This window comes from Epinephelus fuscoguttatus, linkage group LG8, assembly GCF_011397635.1.
Source record: "Epinephelus fuscoguttatus linkage group LG8, E.fuscoguttatus.final_Chr_v1".
Classification (NCBI taxonomy): Eukaryota; Metazoa; Chordata; class Actinopteri; order Perciformes; family Serranidae; genus Epinephelus; species Epinephelus fuscoguttatus.
In genome coordinates this window covers 34,466,008-34,488,351 of record NC_064759.1, presented here as the reverse complement: position 1 = coordinate 34,488,351, position 22,344 = coordinate 34,466,008, and the positions used below count along the sequence as shown (strand labels likewise).

General features: G+C 40.8%; 1 protein-coding gene across 1 annotated transcript in view; it reads right to left on the bottom strand.

Annotated features, from left to right (window-relative positions):
• The window catches only part of me1 (malic enzyme 1, NADP(+)-dependent, cytosolic), a 108,830-nt gene that overhangs the window by 27,892 nt on the left and 58,594 nt on the right, over positions 1 to 22,344 (bottom strand). The window contains exons 4-5 of the mRNA XM_049584685.1: positions 5,843 to 5,918; positions 3,189 to 3,350 (exon numbers count right to left, since the gene is read on the bottom strand). Of these exons, the coding sequence (XP_049440642.1) occupies positions 3,189 to 3,350; positions 5,843 to 5,918 (238 nt within the window). The remainder of the gene's footprint in view (positions 1 to 3,188; positions 3,351 to 5,842; positions 5,919 to 22,344) is intronic.

Below are 22,344 nucleotides of genomic sequence, written 5' to 3'. Positions count from 1 at the left end.
TGGGAACGCCTCGGGATCCCCCAGGAGGAGCTGGAAAGCGTTACTGGGGAGAGGGATGTTTGATGCTCAGTCTGCTGCCCCTGTGACCCAGCCCCCGATAAGTGTATGAAAATGGATGAATGGATGGATGAATAGATGGATGTTATGTTACTCAATTAGTACAGCAAAAGTAATTAGCTACACTAGTCATATTACTTTCGTTACTCAGCCCAGCTGTCAAAGTTGCCGTTAAACAACTCCAAAGCCGCCAAACCTAAACATCATACCTTCTTAACATTAGCTCCCTTAACGTTAGCCCTGTGACTGTGTACAGCAGCACTCTTGAAATCCTGTCTACAATAGATATGGTAGTTTCACACACTTCCAACTTCAGACAAAAGCAGGTGTTGCTGAATAGGCTTAATATTGGCTAACATCACAATGCCCAGTAGGTAAAATCAACATATAAATAAAACAATTTTTACCACGTCTTGAATTTCCCCTTTGTAAAAGGAGCTAACTGCCTCAGCCACACCTTTAGCTCTGCACCACGTTAACACACAGGTAGTCATTACTGACAAAAGCAATCACATTGCTTGTTACTGCCCTAAACCACACATATCCATTCATTAGGCACAGAGCTGAAGCCAGATATAACTTTTTCTTGACAAACACTTTATCCATCCAGCACGTCTGTACAGCATCTCTGGCTATCTTAGAGTTGCAAGATTCAGCCAGTGATTAAACGAACGATTTACGACCTGTTCATAAGTGAGTCTTAGGGGTGTTAGGAACTATAATTTGGAGCTTTGGATAGAACCATGCTAGCTGTTTGCACCAGCTAAATCAGTGCTCAGCTCATGCCACACACACAGACATCAAAGAGGTATCAATCAACATATGCTGAACTATTCCTATAACATCTTTACCTACAGTATTTTAAGTTGTTATGTTTGAAGTCCAACAGCACCACCTCAACTACAGGCCCTGCATCAGCGCTCACTGACACACACATAACTATACACACAAAAAGCGATTCTCTTCTTCCTATCTTGGCAGCAGATATAAAGCAGACTGAAACAATTGGAACAAGTCAAGCTATGAGACAGCTTGTTAAAGTTGTGTTGTGATGCCCATAAATGTCTAAAACTGCTGCCATGCACCCAAGAATCTAATCTGCAGATGGTATTATCACCCTTTACCAGAAGCATTCAGAGTAGTAAACTAAATGTGGAAACTTAGGGTTCACAGTGCCAGTACAGGAAGAGGTCAAAAGGTAGAGCAACATACTGAAGGTCTATAAAGATAAAAGAGCTGAGGTGGAGGACTTGACAGGATGAGAGAATATTTTGCTCTCTTAATTCAGTTCCAATGGCATGAAGACGACTAATGTAGCAACGTCATTTATTTTATATGCCTTCTGGGAAGACTGCAGTGTTTCTGTTGTTATAATGCAAGGGACTTCTGATGAAAGCTGCCACAGAGGGTTTAGAAACTCTTCCATATACATTCGACTTCTTACATTTCTTATTTAATTTTCTTTGCAGACTCATCCATTCTCAGCAACATCTCTCATCGTTAATCCACTTAAGACATGTGCTTGGATTGAAACCGAACTCCAGGGACTGAGTCATGTGAAGACTGTCTTGGAGGATGAAGGACAGCTCCTGACAGGCTGAGCTCAGCTGTGTCGGGCGCACAGGCATCTGAGGCTGCCACGCCCTTGGCCGAAGCTGAGAGTTGTGTATATATAGATGTGCACACAGACTATTCTTAGTCTGTTTAAGGCTACAGACACACGTGCTGCCCTGCCCAGTTTGAATCATCTCTCAGGGAACCTGCCATAGAGAACAGGGACCATAGGTGGGTAACTGTAGCTCTGTTCTGGCTGCTACTCTCCCAGGCTGGCAGAGGGGAGGTGTTTTCCCAGCTGGCATCCATCAATGGAGCTGCTTACCTCACTTATATAAAGGGTGTTTCCTGGTTGTAAGTGTTAGATTTGTTTTCTTTTTCTTGGCTGATTTCTGAGGCAAGGTTTACCTGGCCAAGGTGGATAAGGAACATTTCCCCGCTGGCATACGCCATCATGTACTCACGGCAGATTAATTTGTATGAGCAATAATTTGAGTTTAAAAGGGAACTTTACCCACTTTCTAAGACAGTCCAAAACTATAAGTAAAAATGAACAACGCTCTCCCAGATCCTAAAAATAGAGTGCTTAAACTCTAATTTTTTGATGTCATAGGTATGAAGTCTGGAGCTGCTCCATAGAACTGGTGAAAGATGTTATAGACAGCACTGGGAGCAGCCAAGGGAATGTTCTGAGTGTGTGGGTTCATTTTCTGTTTCAGAACTGAGAACACTACAATAGAATAAAGTTTATTTGGGTATAAAAGAGAAAACAAACATTCTGTGGGTCTAGAAAATCAGGCTCCTATTCATTGTCTATGGAGCAGCTCAAGACTTTGTACTTGAACACATCACAAGTTTGAGACTCTCTGGTTTCTGGCTTTGAGAGGGAGTAGCTCTTGTTCATAAATATTGATTGAACTTTCCTGGAGCATGGGAATAATATATTACAATTCTTAATTTAGGTAGTGTTCTCCTATTGCTGCACCACTTCACAGACAAACTGAGGCATCTGCTGTGCCCATGTTTGGTCCACCTCAGCATCTGCAGTTGTGAGGAAGGACGGTTTTGGACCAAGCTCAATCGGACCAACAGATGGTGGGACATTTTCAAGAGTGGGATTGTTGTTGGTGAGGAGTAGAAGGACGTCTAGAGCATCACTTGAATGAATTGAATGGTAATCAATGGTGCTGTGACCTCCAGCAGGTGTTTTGAGAAAGGTAACGCTAATCTGTGCACTTTACTATTTTAAGACGAGGTAAGAATGGGAAAGACACCCCCATGCATAATCATACTTCAGCCTGATTTTATGCATGATCGATGATGATGAAGATGAAGGAAAATAGAGATGCATGGGAAAAAATCGCATATTGTCAGTATTTCAGGAAAGCTGATGGTCAGCACTGAGTAACACAGTGGCACAACCCTTGTGCTCGTGGTAATGAGCACATTTTAGCATACTAACAGGCTAACCTAAGATATTGAACTGATGAATTTAATGTAAAAATAATACTGTAACAGGCTGCGGTCTACTGTAGCCGTAACGCCTCTATCACTTATATTTACACCTCATCTCTTACCTCATTGTCTGTGCCCACATCCAGCATGACAGGCAGGCACTGCTGTGGCGGCACACCTCCACAGGCTGTGTAGAGGGCCAGCTTGCCCACCGGGATGCCCATACCACAGCAGCCCAGGTCTCCCAGCCCCAGGATCCTCTCTCCATCTGTCACACACACCGCCTGTCAATCAAGATAACATGTCAGCCATAAACAGCACAGCACTACAGCAGCCACACCAGCCATCTCATCAATTTAAATCTGTGTTTAAGGCTGCTACATGTACAGTAGGATATTCTTAAATTAGATTATACATCACATTATACACAATTTAATGAGACAATACATGAGGCAGCGGCTCTGCCTGCATGTCTCCTTTAACTTTCTTTACCAAAACAAGTCCATCCTGCTACACAGAAACATGTTTTTTTCCTCAGTGTGAGCCAGGGCCTCCTACACCCTCCTGGCTTTCCACTCACTCCTTATTTTACTCATTAAGCAATAAATAAGTTCCTCTGGGTGGATTCCACAGCATGAAACAAATCAACTGTGTAACACTTAATATGACCAGCAGAAGTGTTTAATTTGAAACGTTCCTAATTCTCAGGTTTTTTCTTTTTCCACATCATTGTGACGCAGATAACTTTGGCACAACATTTTTACAGCCTCCCACAATCTGACAGGTTTAAAGAGTGTCACTAGTTTTCCCATTTGAATGTTTAAAATCTATAATGACCACACTTAATACCATAAACAGCTTTTTCCCCCAACCAAAACTTGTTAATGTGTGACAGAAAAGCCGCCAGGCTTATCAGTGGATGACTACCTTGGCTCTCGACTGCCTTCTCTCTTTGGAAATGTTAAAAGTAGGCCACATTAGGTGAATTTACGATAAGACCACCCTGACAATGAGAGGCGGCATGTCAGCGCTGAGGTAAATGCCCTGCTGTTGACAGCTGTGAACAGGTGGCTGAGGCTGCAGGTATATTTGACATGCCAGGAATGCCTACAGGTTTCGTCATTCTAAATATGACAAGAGTATGACTTGCACATAGTTGCTTTATACAAAAGATTAAAGGAATATTTCAGGGTTTTGGGAAATTGGCCAGTACAGCAGGTCAAGAGAACCAATAGAAAAATCGTCCACCTCCAAAACAGACCACTTACTGCATTCTTTATTGTTTGAAACAGTTGAAACAGTTATTTATCATAATAAAGTATCAGCATAATATAGCTAACATATTTAATTAATAATTGTACAGTATTACATGGGCAACTAGGTATCCATATGCTGATAATTTCAACTGTAGACAGACAGGGTCTCCACCTTCAGTTTCAACCCAATCACCACAGTGAAGGTTGGCATTGTATGTTTTTGCAAACCACATATAATGTTACATTTGTACATTATTATGTAGTGTGTTAATTGAAACTTTATGTTTCAACAACACAGTGGTTAACATGTCATTAGGTTCAGGCACAAAGACTACCTGGTTATGGTTAGGAAAAGATCATGTATGAGCTTAAAATACCTAGTTTTGAGAGCACAATCCCTGTTAAAAATGTAGCAATGTTTTGTTAAAAAAACAACCCCTTTTATTGGCAACATTCCTGCAGGAAATGAGCGACTTCTTGGTAGAAAAAACAACCAGTTTTTGTGGCAATTACGCAAGAGAAAACGGCAACAGGTTGCTAAAAAACACCCATGTTTGGTGGCTAAAAACCTGCTGGAAGATGCAGCGCTGACTTGTAAAAAAAAAAAAAATCATCTTGTAATTTGTTGCTCTAGGAGAGTGGTCTGGAGTTTGACAGGCATCTCCCCTTGGTGATCTGCCATCCCCACCACCTCCTAATGACAAATTCAGCTCTATATTATGTTACTTTAGAAACCATGACATGATACGTGTAAAATGTACAAATGTAACGTATCCATGATTTGCAGGAATATACAATGCCAGCATTTTCTTCTGGCGACTGGGCTGTCAGTCCACACTGCAACAGGTAAAGAATCCCCTGATAGTTTAGAAAATATCTTCAGTACTTTTAAATAACAGTCGTTAGTATTTTGATCTCATTTTATGTAGAATTTCAAACAAAGCCAAACAACGGTGCAAAGCTTTTATAGTGTCTGTATGTCATTAAGGATTATGTTAAAGTAAGGTCTCACTCTTATAATAATAATTGTGTCTGTCTATCACTAAACATAGTTTATCCTATAGTTGTGAAAGAGGTTTAGATAAGCTGGTCGGGGAGTCCATAGAGATTATCTTTGTCTTTCAACATCATAGCAACATGTGTTGTTGTTGGGTGTGTTCTGTTTCACACTTCTTTTTGCTACTCCACACTGCAGTTACTAAATGTATCCTGTCCTTTCTCCATTTGTGTATACTGTATCATTCTATGAATAAAATAAAACAATATTTTTAAAAGCATAAACAATAAAGGATAAGGCTGGTAACTGTCTATATTTTTTAATTGTAGGTAAATCCCATAGAGAAACCAATAAGAAAAAGGAATCCTCATCACTCATTTTGTGTTGGCAACTGAGCCAACTGACCAAAACATTCAGGTATTCCAACTGTTATGTTCTGCTTTTTGCTGCCATTATACAAACAAGGCTTAGTATGAATGAGTTCTATAATGTGGGAGTGCTGAAACAACACATTATCTTTTACCCTGACGTCCTTTTCTGGCCAATTCTGGAGCAGCGTGGCAATATGGCCTCGGTCATGAATAGTGATGAACAGCCCCCTGGAAAATAGAAAAATAAATGGAAGAACATAAGTCAGCAGAAGAAAGAGGGAAGAGAAAGAGACCATACTTTATGTATATTCAAAAGACACCGCAGGGTGTCATGGTCAATTGTTTTATGTCATGCTTGACTAATAAAGCAAAATGTCTTGGCAATAACAATGGCAACACCAGAATTCAATGAACTCATGAACACTTTGTACTGAAAAAAAAAACATCTTATCTAAGATTTGAGGGAAAAACAGCTTCAAGCTGTAACTAAAGGACTGTTTGAAGTTAAGCTGCTATTTCATTTCTGCCTTTTTTCTCCTGACCAAGACTTTATTGAATACTGATGGCACCTGGGACTTTAATGTTGAGCCCAGATCCCGGGGCCTCTGCAGGGAGTTTGCTTTGGACCCTTGAGGCTCCACAAATATTCATTCATCTTATTATCACTCCCTCCCACCAACCCTCCCTCTTTCCTTTCCTTGCTCCCTGGAATCAACGTCCTTCCCTCCGGGACAATCCCTGGATAAAGAGATCATCCCTACGCGTGGGGTCCAGCTGCGGCGTCTTTCCTACCCAACACACTCATCTGGTTATAGTATGGGGGGGCAACACCTCCTCCATGTGCCAGTGGCAGTAAAACATCACTATTTGTAAGAATCTGCTCATATAGTAAAAGCCAGTCCCAGGTCAAAGCTTGTGGAAGAAAATAGCGTGGAAATGTCAAACGCAAACAGCATGACACATTGTTAAACGCAAGAATAAAATCTAGTGAGATGAAGAGAAAGGCATAAAAGTGTCAAATAAAAATGCTTTGATAAGTCAGGGATGAGGAAGGGTACGCTGTCAGCACAGGTTTCCACTTAACACCAGTAAAAATAGTGGAAAAAGTCTGGTCATACTAGTGTCTGAGGAGGCTGTACTTAGACACAGTGGTGCTTTGGGCGAAATACTAACTTCAGCATGCTAAAATACTCACAGTGACAATGCTAACACACAGCTAATGTTTAGCTTATTGGCATGTCATAATTCGCTAACTAGCTAGCACTTAACACAAAGTACAGCTGATAGAAATGTCATTAGTTTTTCAGGTATTTGATCATGAACTTGGACAAATTACACTGTTGACCCGATGATGGCACTAGAGAAGCTGAGAGATCACTGATGTTATCACAGTTCATTCTGAGAGGGACATCAGTGTAAGTACCACATTTCATGATAATACATCTCATAGTTGTGTAGAGATTTCACTCAAATCACCTCATGGTGACATGAGAGAAAAAGTCAGGGGATTACCAACGTCAACTGGCCTCATCATCTGGCTACCATCAAGCGGGAACGTCCAAAGCTTAGAAATGAAGCTAGTGTGGAAGTGTCAAAAATTGCAGTTCCTTGAATGGCCACTTGAGGCTGGCTCCAAAACAGTGTCAATTCCCACCCCCATGTTGCCCAACTTTACAGCAGAAATTAACATGTTTACAGCCTGGTACAAAAAAAATAAAAAAACAAAAACAGTTTTGGTCTCTATAGCTAATTTCAACATAAATGAAAACTGTATTGGGTGTTTATAGTAACACAGGGCCACTTAAGTGACAGGTTGTCTGTGAGGCCTCACCACAGTCTATAAGTAAGAGCCACCCCTTACTCCTCCACAGCTCCAACCTCTTGTCAAAAAATGGTCAATTCTGGCTCAAAAAAAGAAGATGGCGATGACCAAAATGCCAAACTTGAGGCTTCAAAACAGCAATACATTGAATACTTGATGAGATATTTCAGTTTCGACCACAGTGGCCAAACAAGCAACTGAACGACAGCTAGACAGTTCCATCCCTGGAGCTAAACAAAGCAATTCACAAGTGGAAATCCTACATGTATACAACAACTAGATCTAAAGAAAAAAAAATAGAACAAGTGACACTATGTTTCCTTAAAATAACTTAAAGGACCTCTGTATCATATTCAGAGTGTATCTGATTCAAAGGTTGTCTGCACACTGCTCTAAACATAGAGGGAGATACTAGTGCAAAAAGTGCTAACAGTGGCAACAGTGCTGACAGAGCTAAAGGTGTTAACAGGGGGGACTGGAGGATGGGCAGTACACTTTTCTGCTGAGGATTTCCTGTTATCAATGATAACCATGTATATGTGCACACACACACATACAGGGTGCATGACTTCATTCTCTGCTTGGGACACCATTACTCAACTATATCTTTACATAGCAAATAGCTGATTGCTGCTCTTCTCTTTGGGGAAAGACAAACCTCTGTGAGTTGAGGTATTTGTGTGTTGCTGACAGGCAGGTGGTCAGTACTTTGGCCACATGAGTCTATTTAAGCAGTAGAGGAGCTCACACATGGCAACTGACATCCCCGGGGTGCGGCATGTTTGCTCTCCAAAGGTAAACACTGTGTCCTCTCTGATCTCTAATCAATCAGGCTAAGCACACACACGGTCTCGGTCCTTCTGTGAACTTGACTTTGCCTTTCAGCTGTTTTGGCATTTAGAGATGCCACAGCATGCTGTGGGCTTGCAAGTGTTTCTGTTGCTAATACAAAAAGGTGCGGGAAGTGATTTATACCACTCATCAAAACCTTCAGTCATTCTCTGATTTCAGCTAAGTGTCAACTGAAAAAGACATTTGATGACATCAACTTGGACTCAAGGATGGACATTTTCCACTGTTTTCTGATATGTCATCAATTCAATGGTTAATAGAATAACTGAAGCACATTAATCAGTAAAGAAAATAAACATTGGTTGCAGCCCTACATTAAACAAAAGAAGAGAAGAGAGGAGATGAAAGGGTGAAAGAGAAAGAAAAAGAGCATGACTGACCACTGAGAAGACATTGACAGTGACATGGTCCTCCCAGAACAAAGAACTCTGCGGGTCACATACAGGTCACTCGGCCACAGACATCTGGCATTTTAAACACCTTTCAACTTTTCTGGGAGCACAATGACGTACATCGGCATACAGCTACTCATCGTCACATCTTGAAAGCGTGAAAATGTGTGAGTGCTGCTTGAAATACACTGTGGGTAGAAAGCGCAGCCTGCTGTGTGTGTTTACCTGAAACCAGGACGACATGAGCCGCTGCCAGCAACAGGAGTACGAGGCATTTTGGGACAAAGAGTAGCATTGGGGCTAAAAAGGTTGACCCTACAATATGACTGTTGGAAAACAACTTTATGAGATGGATCAAAGCAGACAGGCAGTAATGCCTAATCTCTGTCAACATAAGGGTTACCAAAAACATGTCAGGTTCAGTTTACCATTAATCCTCTCCTCCTCCAATTTTCATTTTCTGCCATTCTGTTTGCAGAGGAGCTGTCGATCTCATGACCTTTGACCCTGACCAGTACAATCAAGTAGAGCTGCAGGAGTGCCTGTTGTGCCTTTTAATAACACATACACACACACACTAGCTTCTCTACAAAATTCCATCTAATATCTACTGTAGAACAGAGCAGCAAAGAGCTAATCTACAGTATCTCATGATGTCAGGAGACGTGCTGTTTTAAATCCATCATCACCGCCTGTTAAGATGATGATGATCTTTTCAGAGCAAGAATTTTTAAATGCTAAAAAAAATTGCTTAATGGATCATTGACAGTATACAGCAGCTGTCATGGGGATGTGTATGATGTTATGAAAGCTCTTTGTCCAAAATCCACAGAGGTCGCTAGGCTATGTGTGTGTGCGTGCGTGCGTGTGTGTGTGTGTGTGTGTGTGTGTGTGTGTGTCAGACACCAGGGGAGACAACTAAAGAAAAAAAAGACAGATAGATATGTTTTTACATATTTGGTGTTTGGTGAGAACATAGTTGTGAAATGAAGTCATGATGGCCTGTCTAAATTTCTTCAAGGGGTTGCTGCTAGTTCAGGGTTAGGATCTGGGTCAAGGGTTAAAGGAAAAATCTGCCCTCTGATAGTGTTGTTAAGCTTACATAAAAAAAAACCAGGTCATGTCCTGCATTAGTGATGCATGGGTCAGGGTTTTTTTTTTTAAACCCACACCAACCGGACCATTATTAGAGCCAATTCACCCAGCAAACATGTGGGTTAATCAATGACCTGAACCCAACCCCCAAATCAGAGCTGAAAGTTTCTGGTAATGACCTTTGCTAATAACAATGTAGTTGCTGTTGGCTGTACTGTATGTCATGTCCAGTAAATATCACAATATAAAAAGTACAAACATAGCAAGACGGCATATATTCACCAATTTTTAAGTGGTTACATCTTAAGTATGATCTTGACTGCACAGCAGATAACCTGCCTGGATTGTATACATGAGCGCACGACTGATGGGTACAGTGGTTTGTTTACATGATGTAACAGAAGTGCATATTTAATGGATTCAGTGTGGACAGAGAGATGCTTGCTTGTAGTTAGGACGTGGTGTTAGGCCTACATATTAAACCGGAGAGATTTAAATATCTTTAAGACTCCAACAGATTGTGTGTGTTTGAGAGAGACAGAGAAAGTGGAAGAGAAGGTGGAAAGTGGACTATTGCACAATGCTTCTGAAAGTTATTACAACTTTCTTAGAACAGTGCTTTGTCACCTAATGACCCGTCTGCTGTGGAAACCCACAATATTTTCTAACAAGCTTAGCCAAAACGCTCAACTTGTGGGTTATGGCTCGACCCATGCATCACAGTCATGCATAATTGTAGCTGCTGTCTAACGAGAAACAGTTGCTGCAAACATCTTCAGTCAGAAGTCCACTCACAGCCCTGTCAGATTGAGCACCCTTTATGGACACCGCCAAAACAATTATTCAGGATATTAGACATGTATCCATTCCTTTTCTTTCCATCCATCCATCCATCCATTTCACTATTTAGGCCTAACCATTTATTTGAACTGTTTATCCATTAATTTTAGCTAACTACTTGAACTACTGTATATATCCATTACTTTTAGCTAGATTATCTTTTCGATCCTTTACTTTTAGTTAACTATTTTAATCATGTATCTACTTTATCTCACCCTTTTAGTATTTTTTTTTTACTATTTATTCATTAATTTGAAGTGTTTATCCATTATTTTTAGCAAACTACTTGAACTGCCTATTTATTACTTTTAGCTATTGATTTCAACAATTTATCCTTAACTTTAAGCCTACTCTTTCAACCCTTCTGCTGTTAGTTTTTTATGAACCCTTAATCTGTGGTGTTCCAGTGTTATAGCTGACTCAGTGTGTGGATATATTTATATTATTTTTAATGAGTTGCACTATAACATAATCTTTCCACATACTCCCAAGCACTAGGGAGTATTGGGAAATACCTTTGGTTGGGAATGCTATATTTCTCCTCATATTGATGATGTAGAGTTCAAATGTGTGTGTCTTTGTGTGTGTGCATGTGCGTAAGATTGCTGCTGCCAGAATAATGACCACAATGAATAGCAGTCGCTGCATTTTCTAGATGAGAGGAGGACCACAAAGCATTGAGCTGCCATGTCTGGCTCCTCCTGTAAGAGAGTGTGGCAAGAACAGAGAGGGTAAAGAAAACAACCTGATGGCCTGAAACAGCACCTCCGCTGACCTGCAGCCCAACACAAAACACACCCCAGGGACTGTGGAAAGGCTGCGGGGGCCAGCAGGAGAAAAAGCTGCTTTCCACACCATGACCCCGAAACACAGTCTGAGCCCCCATGAGGAAGCCGGCCTCCAATCGTTGACCCGTATCCACACGTAACACCACCAGTCACCATTCTTCACTCCCACTGCATAAGCTTAATCTTCGTGGTGCTGGACGCCCTCAGTTAGCAAGCCACATAAGGTTCAACTGACACAGTGGACACAAATCAATGAGGAAAGACTGTGAAAATAGTGTTAAAGGTCAGAGTCACACTATGAGATGTCTCCAACTAATTAAGCTCCAAATCTGCCATGACAGCTAAGTTTTTATGGCTGGTGTCCCCTGAGAAAGATTATGACGGACTTTTCTTCTAGATTTTCTAAATTTGTTTGAAAGAGCCTAATTGGAGCTGAATGGAGCCAACATCCTGGAGCGTGACTGCCCAGGGGGAAGAGGTAAATGTCAACGAAGTGAAAAAAAAAACTGTTCCTGTTTTGTTACTCTGTGTAACTTCAATTTGTTCACTTAAAAAAAGAAAGATTTTGTAAAAGCTTCTGAAAGGTCACTTTGATAAAGAGCAAGTGTAATCATTGAGAGGCACAGCCAAACTACCAAACAATGTGTTACATAAAACCTAATATATGTCTTCCCATACCAGAATGTACAGTATCCTTTGACAGTCAAGAAAATGAAACACCATTCAAGGGACTGTATCTATTGTGCATTAAAGGTTATATCATAGCTTTGGAGTCCACACAAAGATGCTGTCCAATGGGTAATAAATCAACTAACTAATCAAAATGTTTAGTTCACATACAACCAAGAACAATTACACTGTATACAATCTTAAACTGTATAAGAACTGTCTGTGATTACAATTAACTGTTCGCCTGCACTGGAAGGAAATAGAGCTAAGATGTATAGTTTATCCATCTCTGTGCCTGTTCCAGCCATCAGCCTGCTGGAGCTGTCATTTACCCTCAAAAAACTGTTACTGTTAGACTAATTACTTTCTCATTTACCCAGAGCTGTAGACACACTGCATGTTGAAGGTTATGCAACAAGAAAGTTTACGCAGGCCATCTGAAGCTGCTTGCCTCTCAGATGGGAGTATGATGGTAACTGAACACCAACAGCCTCTCACACACAGAGATAGTGAGATACATTTAGCTCCCTGGTCTTGTAATCCCATGTCATTCTCACGGACTGTTGTAGTGCTACACACACACACACACACACACACACACACACTCATTTAACAATGACAAGACTGAGGACTGAGGTTCTCAGCAAAAAGTTTTGTGAATGCACAAAATGAGCTTGTCCTACGAACATTAACTAAAAAAATCAATAAACTGTTCTTGCACAGTAAAAAACATATGGTATACAAAAGCAGAATGATATTTAAACTACAGTCTGCCTGTTACAGAAAGAAACACGCCGATACAGTGGGAGAACTCCCTCGTGGAAATCCATGGCTTTTTAATTCAGGTTAAAACTGGAGCGTCACTCCAAAATTAACACACTTGATCTTTCTGCCAGACCACCTGTCGGGATATTTGAGATATCATTTTATTAAAGTTGGGAAGTTCAGCAGACTTTCACAGAACCAAAAACATGCGGTTGCCAATAAGAAGAGATTAACATTGAGAATTTCATTAGAATAGATTAATCCACTCGCTACTTGATCCGGGTTAAAATGGTCCCAAACAAAGACGAAGAGTTAAAAACACAATAATAAACCACAGATTTTGATGGGTGATAAAAGATGGATCATTTAGATAAACAGTAGTCCTGTTTCTATCATTATCACTATTTGACAAACTCTAATGAATATATTATACTAATCTTGTGATATAGGTAGTCCTATCCATTACTAAAAATAAACTGATCAATGAGACTCTACTTTATTGAGTTGAACAGTCCACGTCTGCTTTCAATACTATTACAACAATGGATGGATATTCTCATTTAAAAAAAAACAACTGAACTTCCCCCCCCACTACCAAACTAGCTAATTTAAAATAGAAACAAATAAACAGGCTGTGCCTCACTAGTCTTTAATTTTAATTAGTAGCCAACTTGCATCAGGCCCTGATCACACCGAGATGTGTCACTAGAAACGCTTCACCAGCAAAACCATTGTTTTCCAATGGTGAGAGGCACGCCTCACCATGGGAGTCTGTTTTCCACTCAAGACCTACAGGAATACACATCAAGTGCGCTGTTCTATATCAGGTGCTTTGTGGAGAGAGTCACCACAAGCAAGCACATCCACGTCTACCCAAATAGGAAACCATGTACTAAGGAGGTCCAACATCTTCTGAAAGAACATGATGCAGCCTTCAGATCTGGCAACAAAGAACTGTACAACACTGCCTGACACAACCTAAAGAGAGGGATAAAATCAGCTAAGGCCGCATACAAGGAGAAGATTGAGGATCACTTCACCTCCATGGACCCTGCACGTTTGTGGCATGGCATTCATCAGATAACCAACTTCACAGGCAGAGGAGACTCACCAACAGCATGCGGCCCCATGCTGGTGGATGAACTGAAATGCTTCTTTGCCTGCTTTGAGGCTGGACAACAAAGCTTCACCCCCGCTGGACTCTTCTCCAGACACAAGAGGTTAGGCGGGTCCTGAGAACTGTGAATTCCAAGAAGGCAGCTGGACAAGATGGGATCCCAGGAAGAGCTCTCCAGGACTGCGCACATGAGCCCACACATCTTTAACCTCTCACTGGCACACACTACTATAGCAGCCTGCCTGAACAGCCACCATCATCCCAGTGCCCAAGCAGTCCAACATCACCTCCTTGAATAATCATAGACCAGTGGCACTCACACCCATCATATCCAAGTACTTCGAAAGACTCATCCTGGGACACATCAAGTCACAAACTCAATAATCAAGTTCGCAGACGACACAATGGCAATGAGTCTGCAAGATGAGGTGCAGAGACTGACGGTGTGGAGTGCAGACAACAACCTGTCTCTTAACATTAAGAAGACAAAGGAGCTTATTTAGACTTTGGACAACATCAGGATGAGCTCCTGCCACTGACAATAGGGGGAGAGGAGGTGGAGAGGAAGCCCAACTTTAAATTCCTGGGCCTCCATGTCAGCGAGGACCTCAAGTGGTCTGTAAACTCTGTTGCTCTGGTCAAGAAGGCCCAACAGAGACTTTACTTCCTCAGAACCCCGAGGAAGGCCCACCTCTCTGCCAGAATGCTGAAGTCTTTCTACCATTGCACGGTAGAGAGCTTACTAACATACTGCATCACAGTCTGGTACGGAAACTGCTCGGCAGCTGACAGAGCGTCACTGCAGGGCATCATAAAAACTGCACTGAAGATCATTGGTCTCCTACTGCCCCCCTTGAGGACACCTACAGGTCTCGCTGCCACAGCAGAGCCTACAACATAACTAAGGACAGCACCCACCCCTTTCATGAACTGTTTGTACTATTGCCATCTGGAAGACGCTACAGAGCCTTAAAGACTTGTACTTCCAGATTCAGAAACAGCTTCTATCCAGCAGCCATCTACAAACTGAACTCCCACCCCCTTCCACAGCCACTTCATCAATGACATTATATTAATAACAAGCACTTTGCTCTGTTTTTATGCACTTACATTATTGCAATAACAAGCACACTGCACTTTGCTGTTTTATTTACTTAAATTTTATACTATATAGGTTACTTATCCTACTGTTTTTTTAAAAAAAAATGTGTATGTGTGTCTGCGTGTGTGCATGAAAGAATACAGTTCTCCTTAGTCAGAGACAACCAATTTCATTGTATGCTACATGCAATGACAATTAAGGCATTCTATTCCATTCTTGCATGTGCTTCGCTTAGATACAGACCAGAGGTTGATATTAGTAGCATTTAATTATGATGGTCACCCCATTATTTAAATACTAAGTGGCGAACATATTTATGGTATTACGTGATCAACCAATTTTAAGCCATCTCTCTGATGAGTATAATGCCATTTACTATGCTGACAACTCAGCTTGCTAGCTAGTTAGCTGTTGGACTGCAAGAAAGCTATTATGTGAGAGGGACGAAGGTATCCAAGTCTGATGCTGTGATCATTTCATATCTATGCGTGTTGCTCTATTTCAAAAAGTAACTGAAAGAATGTAACGACGGTTACTGTGGGGAATACAGTTAAGGCACGACATGGTCTGATGCATGATACATCCATCGAATGCTGCAGGGCTGCCATCAGTGTTCAAAATATGAAAGCATAGCTACTTTCAAAATCATGTAATGTTACTACTTGTAAGGTTTTTCTTTCGCTTAGTAGTGTGGTAGTGGATCAAATGAATCCCTATAGTTTTTTCTATTTTAAACTTAACTTTATTTGTAATTGTGTATATTAACTTTTTCAGTAACTTGTAGTTTCACCACCTGCAGATTCACAGTAGCTCCCACAACACTGGGCATGTGTACTTAATACCATGCAGAACAATCATCAAAACTTCCATGACACCTCAGTTTCCCAGGAGGCAGAGCAGGGACAAACAGAAACATGAAGGGAATTCAGACTTCAGCTCGTTATGCTGGCCACAGTCTTGGTAACCAACCATGTTTGGATTACCTTGACAGTGATGTAACCAAGACTTGGTTACGTTTGGTTAAGTCTCTGTCAATATAAACCAAACATTTAATCTCAGGATAAATAGTGTCCTGGGTTTTGAGTCTTTTAATTTGTCAGTAGCCAATTTGTCAAAACACTGGAGACACTGGTCTGGGTCTAACACACGTCTGTCAGTCATCATATCTGCTGAGTATCCTCTAAGGACCAGCACAGCACACAGTAGGACAGCCAGTACATGCACACAGACATGCTGTACAGTGCATTCATGAGGAGACAGAGTAATTTCTATGACTGGATGTGGTATCTGACCACAAGCTGTAGAAACGGACTGACAGCACAATATTTAAGCAATGAGACCACTGGTTTCAACTTTCTTGCTTCCTTCTCTGAGTGGTATTTAATAAGTTAATGGCTTTCCATGGAAAGAGAAGAAGATTTTTTTTTCCTGTAAAGTGTTACTGTAAATGAAGATAATCATTTTTCACATAAATATTTTATTACAAAGTGAGAACTATTTCAGTCTACGCACAAACTGTAACTGTACCTTTCAGTGTCCATTAAACAGGGGAGCAAGTCACTTTTATAGCTTAGGTTGTACCGTTGTTTTTATTCATGCAAATCATTTCCAGGGCAATTAAGCATGTGTAGCCAAAGGAGTGAAGCTGTTGGCATCGTAAATAACACACTCATGCTGCAGCACATGAAGCATCCAAGCATCTGACTAAACCAATAGAGGAGAAGAAGAAAACTCAGTGAGAAGTGCAGGTCTGGCAGTGCCAATCAATAACCATGTTCATGGTGCAGCCCGAGCTGACGCAAACTCAGCCTATTTTAAAAATAACTAATTGCAATGGAAAAGATGATCGTTAAAGGAACTAAATATGCAACAGACCTCTGGGAAACGGAAAAAGTGCTATGTAAACACAAAAAGAAGAAAATAAATAGAAACGACAAAAGGGACGCGGATAGTGGGTGAATAATTCAGCATCAGCTCAGCAAACAGAATTATCCAGACCATAATCCGTCTCTCCATCTCTGTCTAAGCACACATAAGCCTGCAGCTGCCTGTGTTTGTTCAGTCTTTTGCAGAATGTATATTTGTGTATTTCTTTTAGGAATTCATCTTAGCAGCAACTGCACCTAGTAATTTTTGTTCAACACACAGCTCTCATCACTTGGAAATGAAACGTGACGTGCAGGAATTCTCTTTCCAGTCCCTTCTCTTTCCTTTCCCTTCTCTTTCCTTTCCCTTCACACCCTCCTCCCTCCATACTGTATGACTCTCTGAAGACAATGCACTCTTCTTCTTCTGCCTCCCACCCTCCATGGCACGCTCTGACTTTGACAGGATTCCACCACATTACAAGTATTCAACTTGTGCCTGAATCGCCCTCTATTTTTTACACAAGCAAGGACCAGTTCCAGTCCCTGGCCTCGGAAAACCATAACCCACCCCCACCTCATTCCACTGCAGCCCACTGAAATCAGCCCGGGCTTCCACACAACAACTAATCTTCCTTCGTGAAGCTTTTCCAGACTTTGAGAGGAGGGGGAAACTCTAGAGAATTTGGGGCCAAAATGAACACAGTTTAGCCAGTCTGATCAGCCTTTCACCACTTCAGGTAATACGCAGAGGCAGAACATAAAAAAGCATGGAACCTTTTACTCAGGCCAACCTGCAGGTGATGAAAATAGCAAACAGACAATGTCAGGTTCTGGGGTTTCATTGCCTGTTGTCTGCTGTAGCTGTCTGGGTAAAGGAGAGACAATTGAGTGTCCAGACGATATCCAACTTCTCTCTCCGCCAGCCTTACATAACTAAAGGGGCAAGAAGCAGCAGAAAAGGGCCTGATTCCAGCGCATAGGCCCTGCTAAAGGAATCAGAGGCACAGACCTGATGAACCCAACTGGCTATTAGAAGAGTTTCAGCCCTCTGCAACCGGGTTTTCCATTCATCTCCCTTTTCACACATGTCCTGACATTTGGACATGCCAATGACGTTTCGTGTGGGTTGCAAAGTCACATTTTAAAGCAATTGGTTTTGCCTCATCCAGCAACTGGGCGAGGAGTAGTTGCAAAGGCTGTTTTGATTTGGCAATAGCGGTCAGGACCGGATCACACAATGCATGTACAGGATATAACTTTATATCCTCCAACATTCAAATAGCTCATAAAAATAGATTAAAAATAGACATAAAACTCATGACGATAGGAGACAGGTTGAGAGAACATAGTAAAATCATTGAAGACTGAAAAGATGACAGTGATTTATTGCCCATTGTATTCTCTTTGACATTCACAGAAAAATGTGTATTCAATTTCAGGCATGTCTGGGGTGGTGGCAGGCGAGCTGCTAGTGTCCACTATAAAACAGATGGAGAAATGCTCTCAGAGTTTCCAGTTCTCCATGGCTTATTGCTGAGGAGATAATTCATGCATTATATGACACCAAGTGAGAGGCCAAAACCATCATATTTTACAATAGAATATCAATACATTTGTACTTTACTGTGCATTTTATGCTCTAAAGACCATTTAAGTGGATGAAAGACAATCTATCAGGCCCTCACATTTCTATTTAGTATATGCTGTAATTATCTGCAACACTCAAGTAATCAATTACCTTGGATAAATGACTTGTTTTGGAGAACATGAAAAAGATACATGTGGTATTCAGTACCAGCTCACCCTGGGCAATGTAGTTCATTTAGCCGGCTATGGTTGAGGTTTGGTTAAATTTAGGGAAAGATCATGGACATTGATAAGACATCAGAAACAGAAGAACATCAGAAGTTGAAGTGGCTTCTATGCAAAGATTAGGTACCTTCATCATTATGGTTACAATAATAACCACATAGTTAAGGTTATGGGATGTTCATGGTCATAGTTTAAAATAACAATGTTGACTAATGTCACTTGTTTTAATCCTTTGCTTCCGACTGCCACTAGAGGGCTTTGTCACTTTAACGTCAATTTGATTTGTTTGGGAATACTTGTGGAAATGAATGATACTTTATCTTAAAATAGATAAATTGATTCTAGATACATGAAATAAATGGCTGTAGTACTAAAACTAAAAGTAGGATTGGTCACATCCATAGACTGTACAAAATGATGAATGTAGCTACCATGGCGTCAACCATCGGTTTGTGGACTCCCATTTTGAAGCCAAATTCAGTATTTTGGCCATCACCATCTTGATTTCTGGAGCCAGAAGTGACCATATATGAACGAGAGGTTCAAGCTGTGGAGGAGCGAGTGGTGAATCTGAGTCACAGACTGTAGCAACGTCTTCCGGACTGTCTGTCACTAAATTGGCCCTGCCCTTAAATTTTAAATGTGCAAAAGTTTGGGCCTTAATAAAATGTAAATGGTTGAGTATAAAAAAAAAAGAACCCCCTGTACAGTTGTCATGTTGCCAGCCCCAAGTGGTCATTAGAGGAACTTCAGTTTTTGGCAACTCATCCTTTAGCCGTGGAGGTTGCAGCGTGGTCATATCAAATGAGATGAGGTAAAGTTTTTTTTGTTTTGTTTTGTTTTTATTTCAATTTTAGGACATCACTCACATTACCATCACTCCCCACTCTTCACTGTGCTGAGCTTGGTGCTCCTTAATGGAGAGTGAAGCATAAAATATCAACACTGTGCTATGCCACATTTATATAATACTTAATTTCATTGCATTGAAAATAGTTAATATTACAAGGGTACTAATTATTACTACTTCATAAATACACATTTTAAATTTGGTTAAAGAAGGTCAAATTCATTCTACTTTTCATTTCTTCTTCAAGGAGAATGTGTTACCTGTTAACACACAACTGCCCCATGGGTTACATTTTTCAACTTTTTAATAAGGATATTGGAGCTGTAGCTCTCACTGATGTAATGCTGAGGCCTATATCAAAGCAAATGTTAAGGATGCCAGGGGAGAGGTCAAGTCTCACGTAATGAAAACAGATGAAAAAGAGTCAAAAAGCCACCTGAGTTCAGATCCCATTCCTGTAGAGTGGTCAGAGGTCAGACAGAGTCAGTCTGAGACTCCACAGAAAGCAATCATCTCGAAGTGAGTTCATCCACAACAACCAGATGGTAAATTTACCCCAAGAAACATTAATGTTTATTAATGCTCATGTCACTGAAACCACACATACTCTCTGTGGAACTGCTGAAATGTATATCCAGAACCATCAACAACCTGTTGTGATTCCTGCTTTGTATTACATAAACATTTTATACAACAAAAAAGAGCAAACTTTGACCTCAGACAGTGCGTCATATGGGGGAAATAGGAATGCTGTGAAACAGCAGGAAGGCTTCAGAGATCTGCCTTAAAATCCAGAGTGCTCTGCCAAAATATGCTCCACACAAACCACATTTCTCATATTCATATATAATGTTGTTACAATACATTGGCTGGGATCAAATAAGTTTTTGCAAGACCACTTAAGTTATTGTTTTATCATCCAAATATGTACAATTCTTATCAGCAAACAGGCATTATTCATTTACAGATGGAACAAACCATACAGTAGATTTGCTAGAGCGCCTTAATGTATTAAACACTGAAAAAAAAGCACGGCTTGACCTCTGAACCCATGACAAATAAGTCTATTGTGTGTTGTAGTCTCATTTCACAGTGAAATTTGATTTCTCCTAATAATTTTCCAATCATGCTCACAATTACAAAGCCTACATAAATCTTCATGGATTTGTAATTATTATTCTGCAACTTTATTTAAACTCAGAGGGGTTTAGGTCTATCAGACACTTGTTAAAGAACAGACTTTTCGGTTCAGATGTTTTCACTTCTACTGCATGTGCTGTGATTTAAAAAATGCCAAATCAAAAATCAGAATAATTATTTTGGTGTATTGTCTTATTGTGCATGCCAGAAAATATGCACTATGAAATAAAATTATTTTTTTAGAACATGTTTACACTTCCAAAGTCTCCTGATTGATTCTGCAACTCACGCAGCCCTTGAGTCCAGATGGATATCTTCAAGTTTCTAACTTTGGGCCAAATGCATGACAGGACTACAAGTGTTCACAGCCAAAGCTGAGCTGAGAGCTGATGGGGCTGTCAAAACAAAGAGAAATTAGCTTTTAGCGCTTTCTCACCACATCCATTAACCAATCAGAGGAATGTTTTGAACTGACAAATAAGAAGCAGAGCTGTTAGGGGATATTAGTGTCAGATACTGTAGGCCTCAGAAGCATGGTCTTATCTGAGTGCTGATATCAGAGTGGTGCAGTTGGATGGTGATAAATGTGCGGTGTGTTGACTTAAGCTCTTATTGTCAGAGAGGTGTGTCCCGTGTGTGTCAGCATGAGGCTGACCCAGTTTCAGACACTAAAACTGGCCTGCTATGCTGAGATTGTAAATCATCATGTTTCTGTGTAAATATGTATTAATTCAATGACTTGTTTTATTTCTTTTGAATTTACCAGAAAGATGACAAGTCTAAATAACAGAATCAATATTTTGTTAATTCACTCATATAATGCTTTTTAATCTGTCACAACTTTGATTAAGGTTTGGCAAGATTAAGAAAAACAAACACTTGGTTGGCATTATGAAAAGATCATGGTTTGGGTTTTAAAATACTATTTGTTAAAGGAAACCCTCTCATTTCAAAGTTGTAAAATCTGGTGCTTGGGCAGTGACTTGCGGTGTCAGACACCAGCGAACAAAGCCATCCTTTCACGTCGGCATGATACATGGCCAGTTGCCGTTATACTTTACCAGCGCTCGGCTGTGTCGGGGGGGAAACGCGGCGGGACATAAATGAAAGTTAAGGCAATGAAAGTCCAAGTGGGGAGGGCGGACGAGGTGGTGAATGGGTCCAACAAACATGGACTTTCACCTAGGAGAGCAGAGTTCACGTCCTGTAAGATTATAAAGCCAAACCCTGTTCTTTTTTCCTACACCCAACCATGTGTTAGTGTTGCCTAAACCTAACCATGTGCCTGTAAACAGGTGGCACAGTGATGCAGTGGTTAGCATTGTTGCCTCACAGCAAGAGGGTTCCTGGTTAACACTCTGGGGTGGGGGAGCCCATGTGTGTGGAATTTGTATGTTCTCTCCCTATGTCAGCGTGGGTTTTCTCCAGGGACTTCCACTTCCTCCCACAGTCCAAAGACATGCAGATTAATTGGTGACTAAAAATTGCCTATAGGTGTGAATGTGAGCGTTAATGGCTGTCTTTCTCTATGTGATGGTGCAG